Below are 21993 nucleotides of genomic sequence, written 5' to 3' on the forward strand. Positions count from 1 at the left end.
AGAGAAGTGCAGGGACGAAAGCAATGGCTGCAGGAGAAGAGCCACAAAGACATGGAGGAGCTTAGATTGACCACAATTGATGCAGTTATAACGAGACTAAAATAAACAATCAAGATGTCCCAGCAAAGGATGAAAGAAAAGCCAGAAAAGAAAACTGAATCACGTTTCCCCCAAGGTGTCAAAACCACACTGATACTTGAGACCAACGTCTTACCGCCTCAAAATATGAGTATTTTCTTCTCTAAACAATTGCTATTGTGGCCCCCCCGCAACCTGGTTTTCATTTAGGGGAAATGAAAACAATTGTTTCGAGACATTTCAGTGAAACACAGAAGAAACGTCACCGCAAACAATACAAGCCACAACTCAATATAATGCAAAAAAAGGACTTCTTAAAAGGTTTAATACCAGAATATATTTTTGATAATATCTTCAGACTATCATAGCTGCTAAACCAAGATGTAATCTGAGAGTGTGTGAACTCGTGCTCCGCAGTGATACTGCTGAAAGACACAAACAGCAATAACCACAGCCACAGGAGTAAATACACAAAACAGTTTGACTGTGTCTGGACGTTTTTCAGAAGAATTCCTCAAATGTGAACGATGTGTCTGAAGGACACATGTGATTGTTATTAGTGGGAGTTAAGAGTAAAAGACTTAACACCAGTCAAGTGTGGACACTGGGGAATATGAAGGTCTGGCCAAACAACTTCCTTCAGCAAATGGAGAAATCAAAGCAGCTCCTCCGTCCAAGTGTTGAAACCCATATCTGATCTGGAAACTGTCTGTAATCCTGAAGACTAGGAAAAAAATATGATTACCACCGTTATCAGCCTGAGAACATGAAACAGCTCTCGGTCAATGAGGCTGATTTTTAAAGCCATAAATAGGTCGCCTTCTGGGTTTTAACATTTCCTTTAGAGAGTCCTACAGCTTTTGAAAGGTAAAAAATACTATACCTGAAAAACCTAATTTGCATATTTCTTAGTTTTTCCCTTTACAATTCTTTCTTAATAATAATACAACTTAAGACGTGTCAAATAAGTGAAATGACCTCCTCCAGCCTTGTTAGCCAGTGTTTGGCCTCTATCATTTTCTTCATACATATCTTCAATATAATCTCCTTAGAACCGCACAAAACTCTCTTACTGTATATATTGTTGTTCAATATTGTTGTTGTTTTTATATTGTTGTTTGTATATTGTTGTTTGTACAGTGCACCAACCACCCCAAGGCAATTTCCTGTATGTGCAAATATACATGGCAATAAAAAGAATTCTGATTCTGATTCTGATTCTGAATATATCCAATTGTTACGCTAGGACCAATGCTACTATTAACATGGCTGCACTGGTGTTTACAGCTGATCAGGAAGCCTCTGGATAAAGCCGGGAATACAATACACTGTGCAAACTTTAGATATGTTATTGGATTTCAGCATACACTGTTAAAGTAAATCGTCTGTGATGGGAAAGCCAAAGCTCCCGATTTAAGTGCTCACCGCTCACACTCTGCAGTCGGGCGCTGACATTTCTTACTGGTTTGCCAGTTGTGAAGACAGGAGGAAACGAACATGTGGGTATACTGGGGCCTCAGATCGACCAGTCGTATGCCACATGATACGCTGTGTCCTTGTTTCATATGTTTTTAACTGTTTCTTGCCATTCCACGCAGGCTCGGTGAGACCATAATAATAATAATGTTGAGTTTGGGGATCCATGGTTAGGCTTCAGCTATATAGGAGCCTAGAGATGGATGCCTGATCGCTCCTCGCCACGGCAAGCCGTTCAACAAAGCTATTATTCAGTCAAACAGAGAAATCAGGCTCATATCACACAGTGCAGGACCAACTTTAAGGCCATGACTTCTCAAATGGCCAGTTGTCTAGACAGGGAGCGTGTGTTATATGAGACAAACAATGAATCTTTGGAACATTATAGCACATAAACCTCGTAGAATCCAAAGTTTAAATTGTGAACCTACAAATGGCCCCTTTGGCTCTTTAGGTTTCAGGTCTGAACTGAGCCAAAGTTCTTTCTGAAGTAGACTTGATGATAAATGACTGAACGGTTCATCTAAGTCGACCAAGGTCTGTTAAGATTTGATCAAACAACACTAACTAAACTTCCTCTGTATTGTTGAGCGTGTGCCACTGGGTGATGAAAACCGACAACAACACACACACACACACACACACTCTCACCCCCTCGAGTCGTTCTTCTGAGAGTTTATTTAACTAATTTTAAATACTGGAGCAGAGTCTGTTGTGTTTTGTTTCACTGTGTATAGAGACTGGGGTCAGCTGTGTTTCCTCAGCGCTCTGAGACCTAACACAACCATCAGTGAGTAATGAAACTGTCCTTGTTAAATCTGCCAGTTACCATCCTCCTGTGGTCGTTTCTGTCCCAGTCTGTGATTATATTTCATGCTGTTGGGTTTTTTTGCAATGTAAAGACAGATATTTTACTGAATCTGTTTTCACTTCTCTTTGACATCATGAGGTTTGTTGGATTGTGGTGTGTGCGAGATACTGAGTTCTCTTAATACCTCCACCAAGGAGGTTAAATTCTCCCTCCTGTTGGTTTATTCATTAATCAGCGATATTAAGCAAAAACTAAAGAACTAATTTCCCAAAAACTTGATGGACATGGGCCAAGCAAGAACCCATTAAGTTTTTGGGATGATCATGACAAAGGGGCAGATCCAGGCTTTTTGGATTATGATGGAAAATATCAGGTGGATTTAGGAGACTGGAATAATTAGCAGTTTTCAGACATTGACATTTGAATCCGATCTTTCTCCAGATTTTTCCTTTAACATATGAAGAACGCAACAAAAAACTCTAGAACAACTGACTCAGACACGTGCGTTCTCAAATACAGCCCCTCCGGATCATTTCTGGAGAACATCCTGAGTTAAGTACATGTCGGAAAGCAGCTTATGGTGATTGTGTGTAAGTTGGTGTGGCTTGATTGAATTTCAGGGGACTGTCGGGCCTTGGCGGAGGTATTAGTGCTACTGAGTGACTAGTTGGCCCTCTCTAATACAGCCTTTGCTTTGACTCCATTCAGTCTGGGTCTGGACCTGATGTGGTCTCCAGGTCTGAGTGAGATGCAGACTCTCACACATCTGCCTTAAATCACAACCAACTGCCAGCAGAGGCCCTGCTTTTCTTAACCAAAGTCCATTTCTGGATTGAAACGATTTCCCACCAAAAAATTGCCTCAACTAGATGCAACAGGACAACAATGTCGGGGGAAAGTGGGCAATTATGAGCTTTAATTGAATGTCATTATCCTTCTCAACCTGTATCCTCGCTGCCAAAAGACAAATTAAGACATTTCACTCTCCTGCAACTTGAGGACAAGCTGAGGCAGGAATCACTTTAAATGTAACTTTTAATGCGTTGCATACGTGTCATTGAACACGGTAATGTTCATGTTTGTGTCGAAGCCAGCCATCCAAATAACACGTGTAAGCATGTCTGTGGTTGTAGCTGCAGTAAAAATATGTATTGTGTTGCATCAAGCGTCTCAAATTCAATCCAGGCCTTCAAGACATTTTATATCAAACATATATAAACACAAAGTATTGCCTTTCACTCTTATTGTGGTGAATGATAGACAGTACTGTACTCAAAATGATTCACATGGCTTTTATATCTTTATAACTTTTGGGTTTTCATTTTGTTTTCGGTTATTATTACTGAAAGAAAAACATTTACACGTCGGAAAAGAAAATCGGAACTCATTGTCCAAGAACAACGACAAAACTCATCTTATTGGAAAGTGAGAGAATGTTTTTACAGGAAATTTCCAAAGAATTAATTAGAGAAAAATATTTTGTCTTCCTCTTCTTTCTCTCAGGATATCTTTTGTCAAAGTGAAACACAAAGGCACGACTATCCATCATTCACATACAACCCATTGTAGTATTTAACTGGTTTTCGCCCACTGCCAGCGCTCACCTGCTGCTGTAGCTGCTGTGCTGCGTGTTGATGTGTGTGAGTGGGGGGGGGGGTCAGGCCTATTGTCCAACAGACTCCAATTTGAAGTGTCTGCATTCTGCCAGAACATAATTTTTGTCCAGGGGGAGGATCAATGAGAGGGCAAGAGCTGAACTATAATTCACCTTCTTCTGCTACAGACCACAGTCAGGAAGCAAATTCATTAATCAGGAACAGGCCCCTGTGTGTGTTTTGGGACCTTCCTGGGTTTTGTAATAAATCTGAGAATAAAGCTGCATAAGCTGTGCAACTCTCTGGTGCCATTACGTGTCTCCTCTGCATGCCTCATAGTGCTTTCCCCCGTTTCACCTCCTTCCGTGTACTAATTTACGTCACTCGTAAAAAAAGTAGCCTCAGGAGGGAACATGGTAGTTTCATGGCCACTTGATAGAAAATACTATTCAAGTCAGAAGATGTCGAGGCACCGTGCTTCCTGTGATCTCCTGCTTCTCGGTGTAACTCGTGTGAAAACACCACATCAGAGCTGCATGCAAAGTCTAATCCGTTAATTATGGTGTGAATCAGAAGAGACAGGACATACTGTACAATCAAAGCTGAGGCTGAAATCATTTACCAGTAATTTTATGGTGCAATCTTCCAATTTATTAATATGTATTACTTGTCATTTTGAAGGTTTTTGAAGACAAACAATTATATATTTAAATGTCTGATCAGTGATGGCTGCCAGCACAAGTAAAAAAAAAACATTTCCACAATTTAGTCGGCAGCCTGAACACTTCTAGGAAAGTGTATAGACTTTCAAGCAGAATATTGCTGTAACTTACTTACTCCAACTATTTCAATACAACTTATATTTATGTAATAGGCATTTAGTAATAGCAGCATTTATGAACATGTATGTGAGTAATATTCTTGTATTTCAATTAAATTCTGACACATAAAATCGGTATATACTATCGGTATAAATACTCATAAAATGAGTATTTTTAAATGAACTTTCAAAGTTTGAATATTTTCTATAGTGCCATAACCTGTCAGTAACAATCCATTAATTCATTCATTTCTTTTAAAGTCCAGACTACAAGTTTTTGTAAAAGGTGTTTTTTTCCATATTTTTAATATAGAAAAAGGATAACTAGTTTCTATCATCGTAAAAGTAAAGATGATCATATTCATGAACTTTACACACTAGATACTCAGGTTTTTACTCAGACTATACTGTCATTTCATGAACTTTTAAGCACGAGGACTCAAACTCGACACAAAGCTACACTTCAACCAGGCCGACAGGTTTGCATGAATGACCGCGGCAACATAATGAGCAGCATGTCACTCAAAGCCCAGTGGTGGCTTTCAGATAGAGTCACCTGCACCCCCCTCGCTCTTTGAATGAGAGCCAGCCTCAGTGGATCAGGTTACCGGAGGCACTGTGTGACTTTTACCATATGAATGCAGCCCCTGCCAGAGGGAGGTGGATTGCTCCTGGGCCACAGACTGGATTGTGTGCCACACCGGGCTGCATGTCACTCAACCCAGACGGGTTCATTAAACGCCTCCATTAGGCCTAATGAGTTGTAGGTCAGTGGCTGTGGGTGGCCGCTCCTTTCAGAACCAGCAGACCACGTAACTTACTGGTTTGTTCGAGACGAGTCAGCAAATTCACCCAAATAGGAAAATAACTGTTTAGTTTCTCTGCAGTGCGTCTAATTCCGCTGCAGGGTCATAGTGCAGTCGGTCAGATCACATATTGACTGTGTAAATATATACACTGATTGTGTAGACTGCATTAACCTCCACAAGCAAACAACAGAGATAGGGCCGTGACAACCACACACGTTTCCTCAGGGGGAACTCCGAGCCTACAGGTGGATGCTGGGTTGAAGTGAAGCCTCATTAAAATGCATAGGAGCAACAGAAGTGGTGCTACAGCAGGTTTACAAATTAAATAGAGTCTGGATGTTTGTGTTATTTCCCATAGTATATCCAAGGGGAAGGACCTCTGACTGATCTTTCACACAAAAAGAGCACAAAAACACAGAGGTTGTGAGCTATATTCAGCTTATAAAGGTTGTGTTGTTGCTTTGCATGTATTTTTACAGTACATAGACTAAGCTCTACTAATGTCTGTTGCTTTATTATGACAGTAGGAGAAACAAGACATTGCCTTGTGGACATTAAAAAGTATTTGAATGATAATAAATAACAACTTGTAACACTAACACACATTAAAAGATATTTTAATCCAACAAAACTGCAGCAGCGACTTCAGGAGTAAATCCAAACTTCCAATCAGCATCTTCGGCTTTCTGTACTGTTCAGCATGTATGATAAAAGTCCAGGGCAGGAAGTCAAGTGGAGAATATGGTCATGATGTCTAACAACACCAAACCCGACGATTTCCAGTTTAATGCCATAAAAAACAAAGAAAACCAGTAAATCTTCCCATTTGAAATGATTGAAACTGAAAACTTGGCATTTTCACTTTCACTTAATTTTTAGTCTACAGGGAAAGAAATGTTTTGCCAGTTAACTATAGATTGAGTGAATGAACAATAATGTCAGCTCTGCGTTGTGTACGTATTGTTGACGCAAGTATGGTCACAAGTACAACACCAGCTATCGCCCACAAGCTTTGCCCCATTTCACACACAAAACAGATGTAGGTTCTGACCTCATTGGGGCCGACAAGCATGGACCAAGCTCAGTGAGGAACTTCAGCTCCAAAAACCTCATTAGACAAAGAACAACAATTATGTGAAGTCTACGATTGAGATATAAGACCAGTGCTTATATATAGGATCCATAACCATAGAGAACTCCTCATCAAAGCATAATGCAGCTACTGTAAAGGAAAACAGTGCCTCACAGACGGAAATCTGTAACAGACCGTTTTGAGGTTAATACGTCGCAGCCAGGACAACACATGTTCCTAATAACAATCACTGCCGGCACAATGCATATTTCACTGGGACATTTACATGGAACATAAACACAATTAATGTTATTATGGTGCGCACGTGTGTTTGTGCTGCAGAGGAACAAACTGATGGAAAACAGCAGGCTGAGACACATGTAACTGCAATCACAGAAAATATATATAAAAAATATGAAATGTGTATTGTTCTTCCTTTAGAAACAATGTTGATGAAGATAAATGAAAAACGTCTTGATATAAAATGTGCCCTTTGGAATATTGTACCATTACCGACAATAACTCCTCAATTCATTTGTCATTGCCGCTCCCTTCATCTCTATCAGGCATTTTCTTATGTACAAATACTTAAGACATTGACACACTTTTCCGTTATGTAACTGTTTCTTCTAAATCAGTGTTGTGAATATTGTTTATTTTGCAGATGTTTTCAGTTACATGTGAAATCTATTGCACCTCCCGCACAGAGAGATCCTCACATGTGACTCTCTCTGAGGTTTCTATCTGTTTTCCTCCCTCTTGTTGTGGGTTTAGAACAGAGAACGTCCCAGCTTGTTAAACCCTATGAGACAAATTGCGATCTGTGAATATGAGCTGTACAAATTAAACGTGATTAATTGATTGATTGATTGAAATAAGCAATTATTTTAAGCTTCAGGCTTTGACACTAAACATAGAAACATGAGCTGCATAGCAGGAGTTCAGCAGAGTAATTATGATGAGGAGAAATATGCAGGTTACACCTCAAGTAGCTAAATATAAAAATGTGTTGACAAGATATGAAGGATTCCCCAGCAGCTAATCATATGAGTGACACACGGTCATTTCTTTTTACACCTGTAGAAGCAGAACAACAACCAGCTGTGCACACCTGGTTTACAACAGCACAACACGGAAGTCGACAACAGACAACAACACTGTAAATTCACAACATGGCAGCTCTGCATTCAGCTCAGCCACCAAAAGACATGACTAACCAGCTGTCAAACACGTCAACAGACACACAATCTTTCTCATGAGCGTTAGCTAACGTTAGCAGCTACTTAGCTTGAGGTGAGAAGTTGTCCTCGGTGCTCCAGTGATGGATGAAGGTCCCAAAACTCAGTTCATAACAAACAACGACCCAACATGGCGTCAAACACATTACACAGAAACAGTGGCTAACTCCAAACTTCAGGTGAACTAGCTTGAACATGTTAGCAGCCCAGTTTTCTGTTAGCTGAAAGCAAAGTTAAGTTTGAAGGTGAGAGTTTAAATAACCCAGCCCCAGTGGAAGAAGGTGCGTTTGATTCGTGGTCAGGTGTGTGTGGAGCTGCTGCACCTGTTGAGTAAAATCAGACATGAACGTTTTTTTTCCTTCATGTGAGACTCTTCAATGTTTAAGCACTGCTTTGAGTTTATTTTTTAAGTTGGTTACGTTTTTTATATTTTCACTTAGTCACGGAGAAATCGGGGTTTTAGCCAAATGGATGAAAAAACTACAATACCCATGAGTCTCAGCAGCTGTTGTCCATGGAGGTTAATTGGCTAACTGCAGCTATATTGACTCAAACTGTGGAAGTAAATTGATCTGTCATTGAGATTTTTTTTAATGATTGCATCCATTTAGCTGATATCAGTGAGGGTAACTAGGTACTCAAGTATTTAACTTTCTGGCTCCTTTACTTTTTTCCATTTTATTTACTACTTAGAAACTCTTCATTACATCTATAAGGGAAATAATTTACTTTTACTGCAGATTTGTTTGAGTAAAAACACATTTTTTTTATGTGTTTTTTTTTTTTGTAATTTCATAAATTATACTGTTGAAAACTAATGATTCACAACCTTTTCGGCTTGTGACATCTTATATAAAAAACAGCAGGGGGTCATGTGATGCTTCACATGTCGGGGGGGGGGGGGGGGGTCATATGTCATATGTCGGGGACTTTTCCCTGTAACCCTCCCAGATGGTTTCATTTAGACATAAGGCTCAACACATTTCACAGCAGAAATCAAAGGAAAATCCCAAAACCTGAATATGATCGTGTGTCACTCAGAAATGTGTGTTTTCCTTCCTCCTTCCGTTTTTAATCATCATCTTCCTTTACACTAATGCTTCAGCATCAACAATGTTATGTTAATGATGTCAAATAGATTCAGAAATCAGTCATTTTATTGCAGAAAGTATTTTTTTCCCTGAAAGTTTATATTATATTGTATTATCTCTGCTATGAGGTATATAAATCTTATTATTAACTGTCAAATAATTTAAAAGATGCTTGAGCCCAATCAATCCATCAATCAATTAAACTTTATTTACAAAACAGCCATAAAACAAATCAAATGCAATTAAAGCGCTTGGATATTTAATGAATTTAAGAAGAGTCAAACATTCAGATTAGAGACGGAAAGTTAAGAAAGAAATATAAAAATAAAAAAACAACCACTAAAATAAAAAGGTGCTGCATACAATAAATTACACTACGATAGCAAAAGTTTGATGAAGTTAGATATAGTCAAATAAATAATAATAAACAGATCCACAGTATAAGCAAGAAACCTAAAACAATTATAATAGGCTACATAACCTCATTCATGAATAATAATCGGTGTGTTACATGACCACACAATAACAGATATATCACCTTTTGCTTCTCATAATTTGTCCCGATGGGAGAACATTACCCCAGCACTGCTTGAGGGTCATGTGTTCTGGAGATGTTCCACAAGGATCTGGTTCATCCTGATTCTCCTGACGTGTTACCGTTGGCACATGGAGCTGTAAACATCCTGCTCAACATCCTTCCCACCGTGTTTTATTGGGCAAGGCCTGAACTGTTAAGGTCTTTTTTTTCCAACGGAAGCTTAAGTTATATCTCAACCGACCTGGCACCGTGACACAGCACATTATCCAGCTTGATAATTGCCCACACAGGGGCCGCTGGTGTGCCAAGAAATACCATCTCCTTCCCAGTGGCACCACCAGCACCATTATCACCATTATCTGACCGAGCAACACATATTTCCGCTCTCCAGTCGCCAGGTGCACGTGTGCTGCTGCAGCCCATCTGCTTCAAGGCTCGATGAGTGTTGCGACGCGAGATGCCCCAGTGCACACTAATGTTGTGCAGCGTGGTTGTGTGCATATTTGTGGCCCACCTAGCATGTTGCCGTTTCTCCTCTCACCACAGGATGAGACTGCTGACTGCACGGTTCCTAACCGCGGAGTGTAGCTGCTGCTGCCGCTTTCCAAGATCTCATTTTTACTGTAACCGAGACATTTGTGTTCTATTAACGGGAATGTTGTTTCGTGATATACAGGAATAACGTCCATGTTGTGTACAGCATCAAAATAATAGGACGGAGAAAATTTGTATGTTTTTGATTCAAAGTGCAGATATTCAGTCATTGCTTAATGAGCATTCAAATAGCTCAGCTGCCAGTCGTCTTAAGATACCGGATTTTTTAGTAATAAGGAAACGAATAGATTTAGACTTTAGACTTTAATATGAATCGGCTTTATTTTGCTATTTCAAAATGTCAGGTATATCGTCAGCTCAGTACAACAGAAAGTCACATTAGGCATCATACTTCCAGTCAATGTTAACATTTAAATCTAATGAAATCATACAAATCTTTTTAGCAGAGTCTGCAGAAGATTACATGACTTTAACAAAAATATTTCATTTTTCCGTCCTCGACTAGCCTCTTACGAAATGTGCAATAGTTGCACGTTACCAAACTAAACTAAACAATCTCAACTCAAGGTTTACTTAAATCACAAATACAGGGTGAACACAATTTGGATCCACCACATACAACTACACGTTGTTTCAGAGCCCAACACGTACACACTGTGCAAAGCAGAACCCGAAACATCCACGTGAGTTGGGAATTCTTTGAACTTTTGTTCCTGGCTTGTGGCGTTTAAACTCATATCAAGGCAGAGATTAGAGCATAATACCTAGTGTTCACTCACATGCCTTTTTCCCAGAGCTTTCAAACATTTCCCAGCATCAGCTTCGTTGCACGTTCAACCTGACAGATGAAGTTTGCTCAGTCGATCTGTCGATATGTGATCAGGAGAAGTTCTAAATGTTCAATGGAGGAATTCATTAAAAGCTGTAGAGCTGTGCTCAGCAGTTTTTAATGAATTCCAACTCTTGATAGGTCAATAAACTTTCACTCTTAAAACAAATATTATTCTATTTACATGCAGATAATTGTCGAAGTATACACAGATCTGTATACATAGAGATTATCATGAAAGCCAACAGGAAAACACAGCTGTAATGGATTTTCAATTTGCACAAAACTGTTTGTTTTTTTATCTAATCATCAGCCATTTGGTAAATATTCATTCTCTATGTCCAGCGGCTGATTTCTTTCTGTCTGCAGAGAAGAAGGACATGTTTGAGATATAGACTTCAGGACAGACACGTGCTGAGGCCGAGGACAGTGGAGCTCACTGAAAGTCGAACAAAGTCAAGGTGACTTGTGCATTATACAGTCCATTCTGCGGGTGAAAGGTCACGGGTTTGAATCCTCTGCTGTTGAGAAGCTGTAAATCAAGAACACCTCCTGTGCCAGTGTAGATTCTTCACAGGAGTACACTGGTGTCATTTAGATTTACTGCCCATCTACCTCTGTTTATGTGGAACTTACATTCCTGTTATTTTGCTGTGAATTCCTGTAAGTGTGTCGAGTCTTATTGACCGTTCCTAAGATTCTCTGCTCTACCTGAATATAACTATAAGGATATCTGAGTTTTAAAAAGAATAGAACTAAAAGGACATTTTCATTTGGCCGACGAGGTGTTTGTGGGTTTTATTTGGGATCCTTTTCAGCGTTTAAACATTTTATTCATGTGGGATTCCGGGGACTGAGACTGAGTAAGATGTAACCGAACACGTCGGCCGCTGACATGAACACACTGGAGCACATGCGACACAACAGTCGGAAAACATGACAAAACTAAATTAGAGGCTCCTGCTTTGCGGTGAAGGAACAGAGGCTTGTGTCACAAAAACAAACGGTTAATTGCTGTGATGGAAAATGTTGTGTAGCTTTGACCTGGTTTCCATTGGTCCATAAATGATTTCTAAACATTGAATGTCTCACTACATATATCTGTCTTTTACGGTATCAGTGTGTTTAACCCTCTGTCCAACCTCACATGTAAAGGAATGCTGACAGAATTTACAACGTTAGAATTAAACCTTCCTGTCTGTTTCTTTTGCTTCAACAAAATTAAGTTTTTAAGTTAGTTTTTTCATATTTAAAATGATAACTTACACATATAATGCTCATAATTTGCTTTTTACACACACACATGTATACATTTGACCGCAAAAGATAATCTACATGATGCAGGTCTGCTTTTTTTTGTTATTTGGGTATGTTCAGTATGTGAGGATCCGGTGAGCGGGAATAACACATTAACTTTCTCTTCCTGTATCAGCCTCACAAAGAATGTGTTTACAGTGGGTTTATGAGCCGGCAGAGACACTTTTTCTCTGCTCGCCTCTCAACAGCGCTGCTTCCCGGAGACAGACGAGGGCAGAGGGTGCGCTGGATGGGGGCCACAGCCGGGTCCTGATGGCAGGAGCCCAGAACGCAGCGAGCTCTAACCACGTCCTCTAGGGGGCTCCGAGGTGCTACAGTTCACGTGGAGACACTGAGAAGGTAAGAAGATGGATGGATGATAGTCCCTTAACACCACAGATGTGTGTATAAAGATGGATGACGTATCTCCACTTCCATCCAGACATGAAGCCAAGATGTCCTGGGATACGAGCTCTGCCATAATGCCACACTTTTGGCTTCAGATCATGAACAAGCTGCTCTCTACATGACACAAGCATAATAATAAGAAGAAGCCTTAATAAGAAGCAGATTTTAATACTTGTCAAAATGTCACAGATGATTTCCCAAAGAAGGAAACTGGGGTTCTGCCTCGTTTCCTAACCTTTAATAAATCAAGTACCTAATGAAATCCACTCGTCCTCATTAGCCACATATCTACCGTGAAAAAGGACTCAGACATTGTTGTTGCTGAACCAAGCTGATGCATGTCCTGTAGGTTACAAGTAAAAAATGCCTCGGGTGGTATATTTTTTAAGCATTACTGTATTTAATTGTCATAACTTGATAAAAGAGTCCATGGGGAAAAAATAGAACCCCTCCTTTCTGTCACATCAGTGTTGTTGTTGCGTCTTGGAATCCTGACCCTTTCACTTCCTCCTGCAACAGACACGCTGCCACTGGGGAGAGACTGTGCTCATTTAAAAAGTTTTGATTTCCTTTTTCTGCCGCCTTCTTCTTTTTATCCCTCTCTCTCCTGCTTCCTGCTGTAAAACAAGCTTCCTGCGTGTCCCGTGGCAATCGCACAAATTGGCACGCAGTGTAAAAATAATAATAAGAGAGGCTGTACCCTCCCCTTTCTGTTCAGCAATAAAAATGAATGCAGTAAGGTTTTGTACCACACACGGTAAGACAGAGCTAAGTGGTGAGGTTCCACCGGCTGAAGTGAACAGACCTAAAAAGTATTTATTGGTGCACCCATGGCCCGTGTGTAGTACGTTTGCAGAGGCGGTGGTTCTCGTTTGATTTGTTGTGCCAACGCTGTGGATCCAGGAGCGCTCACCCTCACACCTCAGGCAAACGCAGCATATAATAAAGCAGCCTGACCGAGCCTGCCAGCAGCAGGTGTTGACACGCCTGCGCCTCCTCTTGTGCTGTGTTAAATACAGTTCACACACTGTCAATTTATGCAAGCCAATAAAGCACGGAGAGCGCGATGAAAGGAAAATCTCTGCAACTTGATGAGATGTCAGATTTATTCCCCGTGGGTGATGTTTCCAGGAATCGTCTCTTCTATAAAACTGAAAGAATTCTGCTCTTTCTGGCGGAATGATTCCTCTTCTTTTTTTTTCCTGCTCAACCAAAGACAAGCTCAAGGATTAATTTTCCCTGTCCGTGAATATTATCACATCACAATGTTGTGGAATAAAGAGGAAAATGTTTCCTCAAACTTTGATTTTACAAGGTTTTGTTTATTTATCAAAAAGAACATGAGAAATAAGTTTTGACTATAGACTAAAAGCAATGTGATAAAAGCTAAAAGTTCAAGTTTATGTTGCACAGATTTCTGATTGTCACATTTGTTTAAAACAGAGAAGACACCATTTAGAGATCCTTCGTAATCGTACACAGCAGTGTAGACTGCGCACAGTTCACAAAATCAATTGAATTCAATACTTGATAAACGACTTCCAGTTTAAATGCTCAAATTCAAATCGTTTCCATTCAGATATGTGGAATTCTTGAGCCCATGATTGGACCTTTAACCATCTCAAGCATTAATGGAAAAATAATAATTTGGTCTTTGGAACCAGTGCCGTCAGGATGCAGCCGTGATGAGGTGCAGCAGACAAAGTCCCATTAGACCACAGATGTGTAATACTTGAGACATCTCTTAGAGCTAAGACTGTATTGTTAGGAAAAGTGTGTTGTCCTACTTTAAAGTAGAGCTGGCACACCCATTCAGTCATTATCCAGAGACTGAATTAAAGCTCTCAAACTACCGGGAAAAACATTTTTGAGATACTTGAGGCTGTAATACCAGTGTTCAGATACTCTCCACTAATCCTGTGCAGTTTTTGTACATTGCAACTGTAGCAAATTTATAGAAAATTTAGAGTGTATACTTCTGCCAAGGCCCAACAGACAAATCACCACAAATCACACACTCATAGATATCAGCCCACTACAATTTTTCCAATGACAACAAAACCATAATCTAAAAGGTATCTCAGTGTTTCCACAGCCTTCAAGTAGCAAATAAATCTGGGATTTCAGGTTTAAAGCAACGTGTGAGAAATACAGTGTAAATCTTCTGTATATCTATAATAACACTGTGTTTTGTGTGTCTGTTGGCCCCCTCAGGTCGTGTGCCCATGAGGTCGTCCATGCTGGTCCTGCTCCTCTTCTTCAGTGCCCGGGCTGTGGCCTCCATCGGAGGGGACTCGTGTACCACCACGACGGCACAGCAGCAGCATCCAGGTGACCGCTCCATCCCCACGGTGGACCCCAAACTCTTCACCAAGCGCCACAAACTCTCGCCCAGGGTGCACTTCAGCTCCCAGCCCCCCGATGCAGAGCCGGCAGCGTCCCCGGGTGCGCCCGGCGGTCGGCCCCGCAGGCGGGCGGGGCAGCCGCAGCACCGCGGGGTGTACTCGGTGTGCGAGAGCATCAGCGTCTGGGTGGGCAACAAAACCAAGGCCACGGACATCTCGGGCAACGAGGTGACGGTGCTGCCGGACGTCAACATCAACAATGTCAACAAGAAGCAGTACTTCTTCGAGACCATGTGCCACAGCACCCGCCCGGGCAGCTCGGGCTGTTTGGGAATCGACGCGAGACACTGGAACTCCTACTGCACCAACTCACACACTTTCGTACGAGCGCTGACCACCTTCAAGAACCTGGTGGCGTGGAGGCTCATACGCATCGACGTGGCCTGCGTGTGCGTGCTCAGCCGCAAGTCATGGCGGCAGTGAAGACTTGAACCTGCACCTCACGCACACGTACACACACTCACACACTCGGTCAGACACATACGTGCTCATGCTAACATGCAGACATTTGTGACTCTCTCTTCATAACTTATCACCAAAGACTTCTCACTCGGCACAAAGTAAATTATTGGTCAAAGTATCAGGACTGCATGTACATACACCAGACCTGGGTCAAGCTGTATCCCCAGTGGTTTGTAGCTGGGGATCCTGGGTAAGATCTAGCCCTGAGTTGTATTTCAGTTGGTGGGTAGACATAGTCAACACATTGATAAAACTTTGTTTTTATTCTCAAATGAAAACCACTTTATCGCTCAAACACGGAATCCAACAGAATTAGTCACCAGGTGTGGCAGCAGGGGGCGCTGTTGCCCGGTAAAAGTCACATAGTGTTGCTTTAAGCCTTGGTTATAGTGCCCTCTAGTGGCCAATAGATGATTTGAATGAGACAACCTTATTTGCAGTGTGAGTTGCAGCTTCAGGGGACAGTGTGTGTGTGGGGGGCGGTCTTTTTTAAGTTTTTACACAACCACACGGTAATTATGGGATTTTTTTTGCCACTAATCATGTTTTCCTAAACACAACCCACTCCCTGTAAGCAGCTTACGGCATCCCACAACTATTTGAGATACAATTTGACCCAGGTCTGATATAAGCGAAACCTTTTGTTCAAATGTTGTTGTTGACATTGTTATTTATTAAACACTCACATCCATGCACTGTGTGCCTGACGAAGTTTATTGTATGAACACTAAAGCCTGTTGTTCCCCCCCCCCCCCCCCGAGAATTGACGTGAGAAGACATTTTGGCCTGGATGAAGAAAAGAAGAGAAAAGCCATATGGCTTCAGTTTGCCGCCAGTAATTTGGTGTTTTGGCTTTGCTTTGTGTTTTCCTCCTGCTCTTCATTCGACAGCAGATATGAAACAAAAGGGGGGGGGGGGGGGGGGAGGCATAAAAACAAAAAGGCATTGACTGTGATTCATCAGTCTGACTCCTCTGGCTGACAATATCAGGGCCCATCCTTTTCTTTGAATTGGCAGTGACATGTCAGAGTTGTGAGTGCTCTGCAGAGAGTACTCAGGGCAGACAGTGGCTGTACAAGCTGTCGGTCTTCAGGCACGTAGCCCATTTCCTCAGCATCACAGCTGACACTTCAGATGTGTGATGTCAGCTCTGTGAGCTTAGAGTCAAAACTTGAAACAGAGACAAAGAGCAGCTGCGGACATGATGTGTGGGAGACATATTCCCACAGAGCCGTCTTACCTGTCACCTGTAAATATGAACTCTATGAATATTAATAAACACTTTGTTAGTTTACTGCTGCCTGTGTTTACCTCACGTCGCTGCACTGCCTGGAAAAACAACTAAACACTGACCTCTAGAGGATAAATGATGGAACATGTCTAATATGTCCTCAAATAAAACTGATTAACAAGTCTGCTGCTAATCGTGGTGGAGGAAGTATTCGATATACTTCACTTATGTAGAAGTACTAATGCCACATTGTAAATATGTACAAACATTCTCTGTTACAAGTTATTACATGTTACTTAGATATAAAAAAAAGTATATTCAGTAATATGTACTTTCTACTAAACCGTGTAGAAAAACTGTCATACCATTATACATTGACATCGAAATCATCTTATACAGCAACTGTGAGTGATTTTTACTATTGAATTAGCTGTTGATCATTTTTCTTGATCAATTAGTTTGGTTTGTTGAAAAGAAAATCATAGACTGCACATGAGTTGTGTTGCTTTCATTGTTTAGTGAATCTATGCAGACAAAGACAACTCCTTTGTTTTTTTATGTCTATATTTGATAATATAGAATATAGCCTGGTGGATCTTTGGTCATTGAATGAAAACACACCCCGTGTTTGTGAGTAGAAAAACCTCATCGCTACAAAACTGCCACAAAATATTATCTTATCGTTTTATCTGAGAACAGTTTCTATGTTTTAATAGATTTACAATTACACAGCAAAAACATCCAGTGTCTAATTAACTCTTTTTAAGGGTTTATATAAAAACCTGACGGCCCTGCGATCAACAAACAAACAAGAAAAACACTTTAAGGGATAAACAACACACAAACAAGAAAAAACCTTTAACAAATCAGGTCAAATCGTTCTATTTCTCAGACTTTGAGCAAAGTGAACCCTCTTTCAAATACAAAACAATAGAGGTTCTCAGGTCATGTTGCACTCGTGTTTAGTTTTTCCTCCACTAGTGAAGCATCTTTCCAAACACACGTGTAGAAGAATCAAGGTGAGGATCTGTGCTGGACTCACCTCATGTTGAGATCACACGTTTCTGCTGTGTAACACACTTCTCTCCGCAGGGGGGCGCCATCATGAAGTTTACTCTTCCGTATTGAAAGGTGGGATGGCGGGATCAGTCCAGAGCCGGACACATTCTGATTGGCTGAACAGAACCAGGTGGCGAGGCCTGGGGGCGGGGCTTACATTTACATTTTAAATTAGCAAAAAAACTCAGAGTAAGTAATAATAATATACTTTTGTGTTTGCACTATGAGTGACAAAAGTGCAGCAGATAAATATTTATAAAAACACAAATATTTTGTTAACTTAAGATAAAAAAGACACAATTTGTGGACTTTAATCACGTCATATAGAAAATGCTAGTAACATAATAATAATAATAAATTTCTTTTAAGAAATATGTAGTAAAGAAGAAGAATGAAATAAGTAAAGACACTTAAAAGCATACCTAAAGCCAGCAGACTGTGGATTATATATCTGTCCACTAGATGGAGACAGCCTCATGACGTGTATTTTATTCAGTTCTTTTCTTTCCAAAGGTCTTCACTGTGCTTTGGCCTCTTGGTGAATGCACGTAAAAATATGAATTTACTTTAGTTAGTCAGGATTCTAACAAAGAGAATTTACATTTGTTGTTGTCTTTCTCCAATGTCCCGCAATGTTTTTTGAAAATGTATCGGTAATTCACCAACAAACAGACGGGTACGACCTGACCTCATAAACATATCCAGGTCAATAATTATATGTGGAGCCTTCTTCCCCTCTGGCATGTTTTTTATGAATAGTGAGGATGAGTCACCGTTGCACCAGATGGAGATCAGGTTACGTTCTCGCACCAGATTTACATACGAGGCAGAGAAGAGGAGGGTGAGGAGAGGAGGGTGAGGAGAGGGTGAGGAAACTGGATTTTGACTCCATCATACACAGAGGATATATAGTTTCAGTTTGGCTCTGCAATGATTACAGCTCTCAAAGCCCATGTCAGGATTGAACGAGTAAAGTTAAGATCGATCTATCTATCTATCTATCTATCTATCTATCTATCTATCTATCTATCTATCTATCTATCTATCTATCTATCTATCTCTCTCTCTCTCTCTCTCTCTCTCTCTCTCTCTATCTATCAATCTATCTATCTATCTATCCATCCATCCATCTATCTATCTATCCATCCATCCATCTATCTATCTATCTCTCTCTCTCTCTCTCTCTCTCTCTATCTATCTATCTATCTAAGGCCTTTGACACAGTGGATCATTCCATTCTGAAGCAACGCCTGCTTGATATAGGTTTATCTGAGCAGGCTGTTGGCTGGTTTAATAATTATCTGTCTAATAGAAAACAATGTGTTTGTTTTGAAGGCAGCTCATCAACACTGCTAAATGTCTCTACTGGTGTGCCACAGGGCTCAGTTCTTGGCCCGATTCTGTTTGTTATTTATGTAAATACATTGGGCAGTAACGTTCCAAATGCCAAATTTCATTTTTATGCTGATGACACAGTTATATACTGTTGTGGCACCACTCTAGCCGAAGCCCTTGGCAACTTACAAATTGCTTTTAACCTTGTGGAAAATCAGCTCATTGAACTAAGACTTGTCTTGAATGCCGCCAAAACCAAACTGTTGATATTTTCCAATGGCAGAAAAGTGCCTGTGTCTCCACCCAGCATTTTGTTATTGCAAGGGTATGAAATTGAACTTGTGAACTGTTACAAGTATCTCTGCATTTTAATTGATGATCGACTTTCTTTTAAACCACATGTAGCAAATCTGGTCAAAATATTAAGAGTGAAACTGGGATTCTTCTTCCGTCACAAATCTTGTTTTTCTTTTTTTACCAGAAAAAAGTTGATTGCTACCACTTTCCTCCCTGTACTTGATTACAGTGATCTCTTGTATATGAATGCCCCAGATAACTGTCTGCGCTCTCTAGACACTGTATATCATGGTGCCTTAAGGTTTGTCACTGGTTGTAAAGCCCTCACTCACCGCTGCATCTTATATGCTCGAGTTGAGTGGCCATCTCTGGCAGCACGCCGCCTTATACATTGGCATATTTTTATTTATAAAGCTATCTTGGGTCTGCTCCCCCACTACTTATGTAAGTACATCTTTAAATCCCAGAGCAATTACAGCTTACGTTCAAATGAGCTTTATTTATTAGTTATGCCCAAAGTAAACACTGAATTTGGTAAGCACTGTTTTAAGTTCGCTGCACCTGCTGCTTGGAATGCACTGCAAAAAACTCTTAAGTTAAAGGAGCTCATAAACCTTGAAACTTTGAAGACTCGTGTGAGAGAAATTGGAGCGGCTTCATACCGCACTTGTTCTTGTTTTGGTGGGAATCCGAGCTTTAATCCTGTTGCCTTATCTTAAGGGAACAGCATCTTATTTGATCTGTGTTATGTGATTTTTGTGTGTCTTGTGACTGTTGACATTTTTTGTATGCTGCTGTCTTGGCCAGGCTTCCCTTGGAAAAGAGGTCATTGTATCTCAACGGGACCGACCTGGTTAAATAAAGGCAAATAAATAAAAAATCTATCTATCTATCAATCTATCTATCTATCTATCTATCTATCTATCTATCTATCCATCCATCCATCCATCTATCTATCTATCTATCTATCTATCTATCTATCTGTCTATCTATCTATCTATCTATCTATCTATCTATCTATCTATCTATCTATCTATCTATCTATCTATAAATCTATCTATCTATCTATCTATCTATCTATCTATCTATCTCTCTATCTATCTATCTCTCTATCTATCTATCTATCTATCCATCCATGTATCTATCTTTCTATCTATTGTATTTGTCTGACACTGTTTCTTTCAGCTGTCATCCTGATAGAAAATAGCAGGAGTGGGCCGAGATGTGTCCCATGATCCTCCCTGGCTGATCCTCCTCACTGATAGCCTGGCAGACACACAGGGGGTCTCTGGCTGCTTCCTCCCACACCAGTGCAGCAAACAAAGGCGGCACAAACACGAGAGGCTTGAAAGTGAGAGCGGCTGAACCCAGACTGACCCTCGTGCCCACAGAGAAGACACAGAGGGGCCTTGGTGACGCTCCGGCGTGCACGAAGATGCATTCACAGGAACTCGGTGTGAATTCAGTGGGCAAAAGAAACATGTGCAGAAACACTACGACACTTGTTTATACAGACTGTATACACACGTTCACATCATGCAGATAATGGTGAATGTTGTTAAGTGAATTAACAGATATGACTGACTTTGAATATGATAAGCACATGACAGCAGTGACGATTTATCAACAGTCTGTTGACAGAAAATCCATCAGCTGCTGTTTTGATAATTATTAACATTTTAGTCAATCGAGACAATGTCTGTGGTTCCAGCTTCTCTAAGATGAGACTTATTATAATTTCTGGCATTTTATAGACAGAATCTCTTGGAAAATTATCATAATTTGCTAAACATGACACTAAGATAAAAGAAACCTTATACTAAAGAATAGGCTACATCTCTGTGTCCTATTAAGGACAGTAGTCACGTCCTTGGTTTTGGTTCCTGAGGGGAGATTACGGTCAGTGACAGAGCTCCGGTCATGTGACTCGGGTGGAGACAAGATCCTTTATTTTCATAACAAACATGGATATCAGTCGCACAATATACGGATGAAAGACAAGTTTAAAGAGCTCCTGTGTGAGAAACTAACGATCACTGACATGATAAACTCTACAGCTGCTCCCACAGACCCCTGGTATCTGAGTCTCCTCAATGAATTGAACAAATCTTAAAATTCACTATATTTACTCAAACATTGAAATATGTTCTGCTAACAGAGGACCGTTTTCTTTACTGGTTTAATCTCCACAAACATAGATTATAATTTAGTATGTATTCATATAAAGAAGACCATAGGTGACAGGGCCTGTGCTGTCAGGGCCCAAACCTATGTCTGTTTTTAAATCATCTCGGTTTCACTTGATTATTTTCAGCTGCTCCCTGTATCTCTATTACCTTTTTACTCTGCCACTACTTTTAAATGATTTTGTATTAATTTATTTGTTGTTGTTATTGGTAAATTTTGTATTATATCCTCTGTTGTCTTAGATGTTAAATTATATTTTATTATTTTTGCTTATTGTCTTTGGTGTTTTATTAATATTGTTGTTATTGTAAATATTTATATTTGTATTTGTATTGTTGTTGTTGTTATTAATATCAAATCTATAGCAGTCGTTCCTTCCAAGCAGTTAGAAGATCACAAAT

General features: G+C 40.3%; 1 protein-coding gene across 1 annotated transcript; it reads left to right on the forward strand.

Moving 5' to 3' along the window:
* Positions 1-14841: 14841 nt before the first annotated feature.
* ngfb (nerve growth factor b (beta polypeptide)) lies at positions 14842-16177 on the forward strand. Its single transcript, XM_053443992.1, has one exon. The coding sequence runs from the start codon at positions 14842-14844 to the stop codon at positions 15442-15444; it is 603 nt and encodes a 200-aa protein (XP_053299967.1). The 3' UTR covers positions 15445-16177.
* The last annotated feature ends 5816 nt before the right edge of the window (positions 16178-21993 follow it).

The sequence above is a fragment of the Pleuronectes platessa genome, chromosome 2, assembly GCF_947347685.1.
Source record: "Pleuronectes platessa chromosome 2, fPlePla1.1, whole genome shotgun sequence".
Lineage (NCBI taxonomy): Eukaryota > Metazoa > Chordata > Actinopteri > Pleuronectiformes > Pleuronectidae > Pleuronectes > Pleuronectes platessa.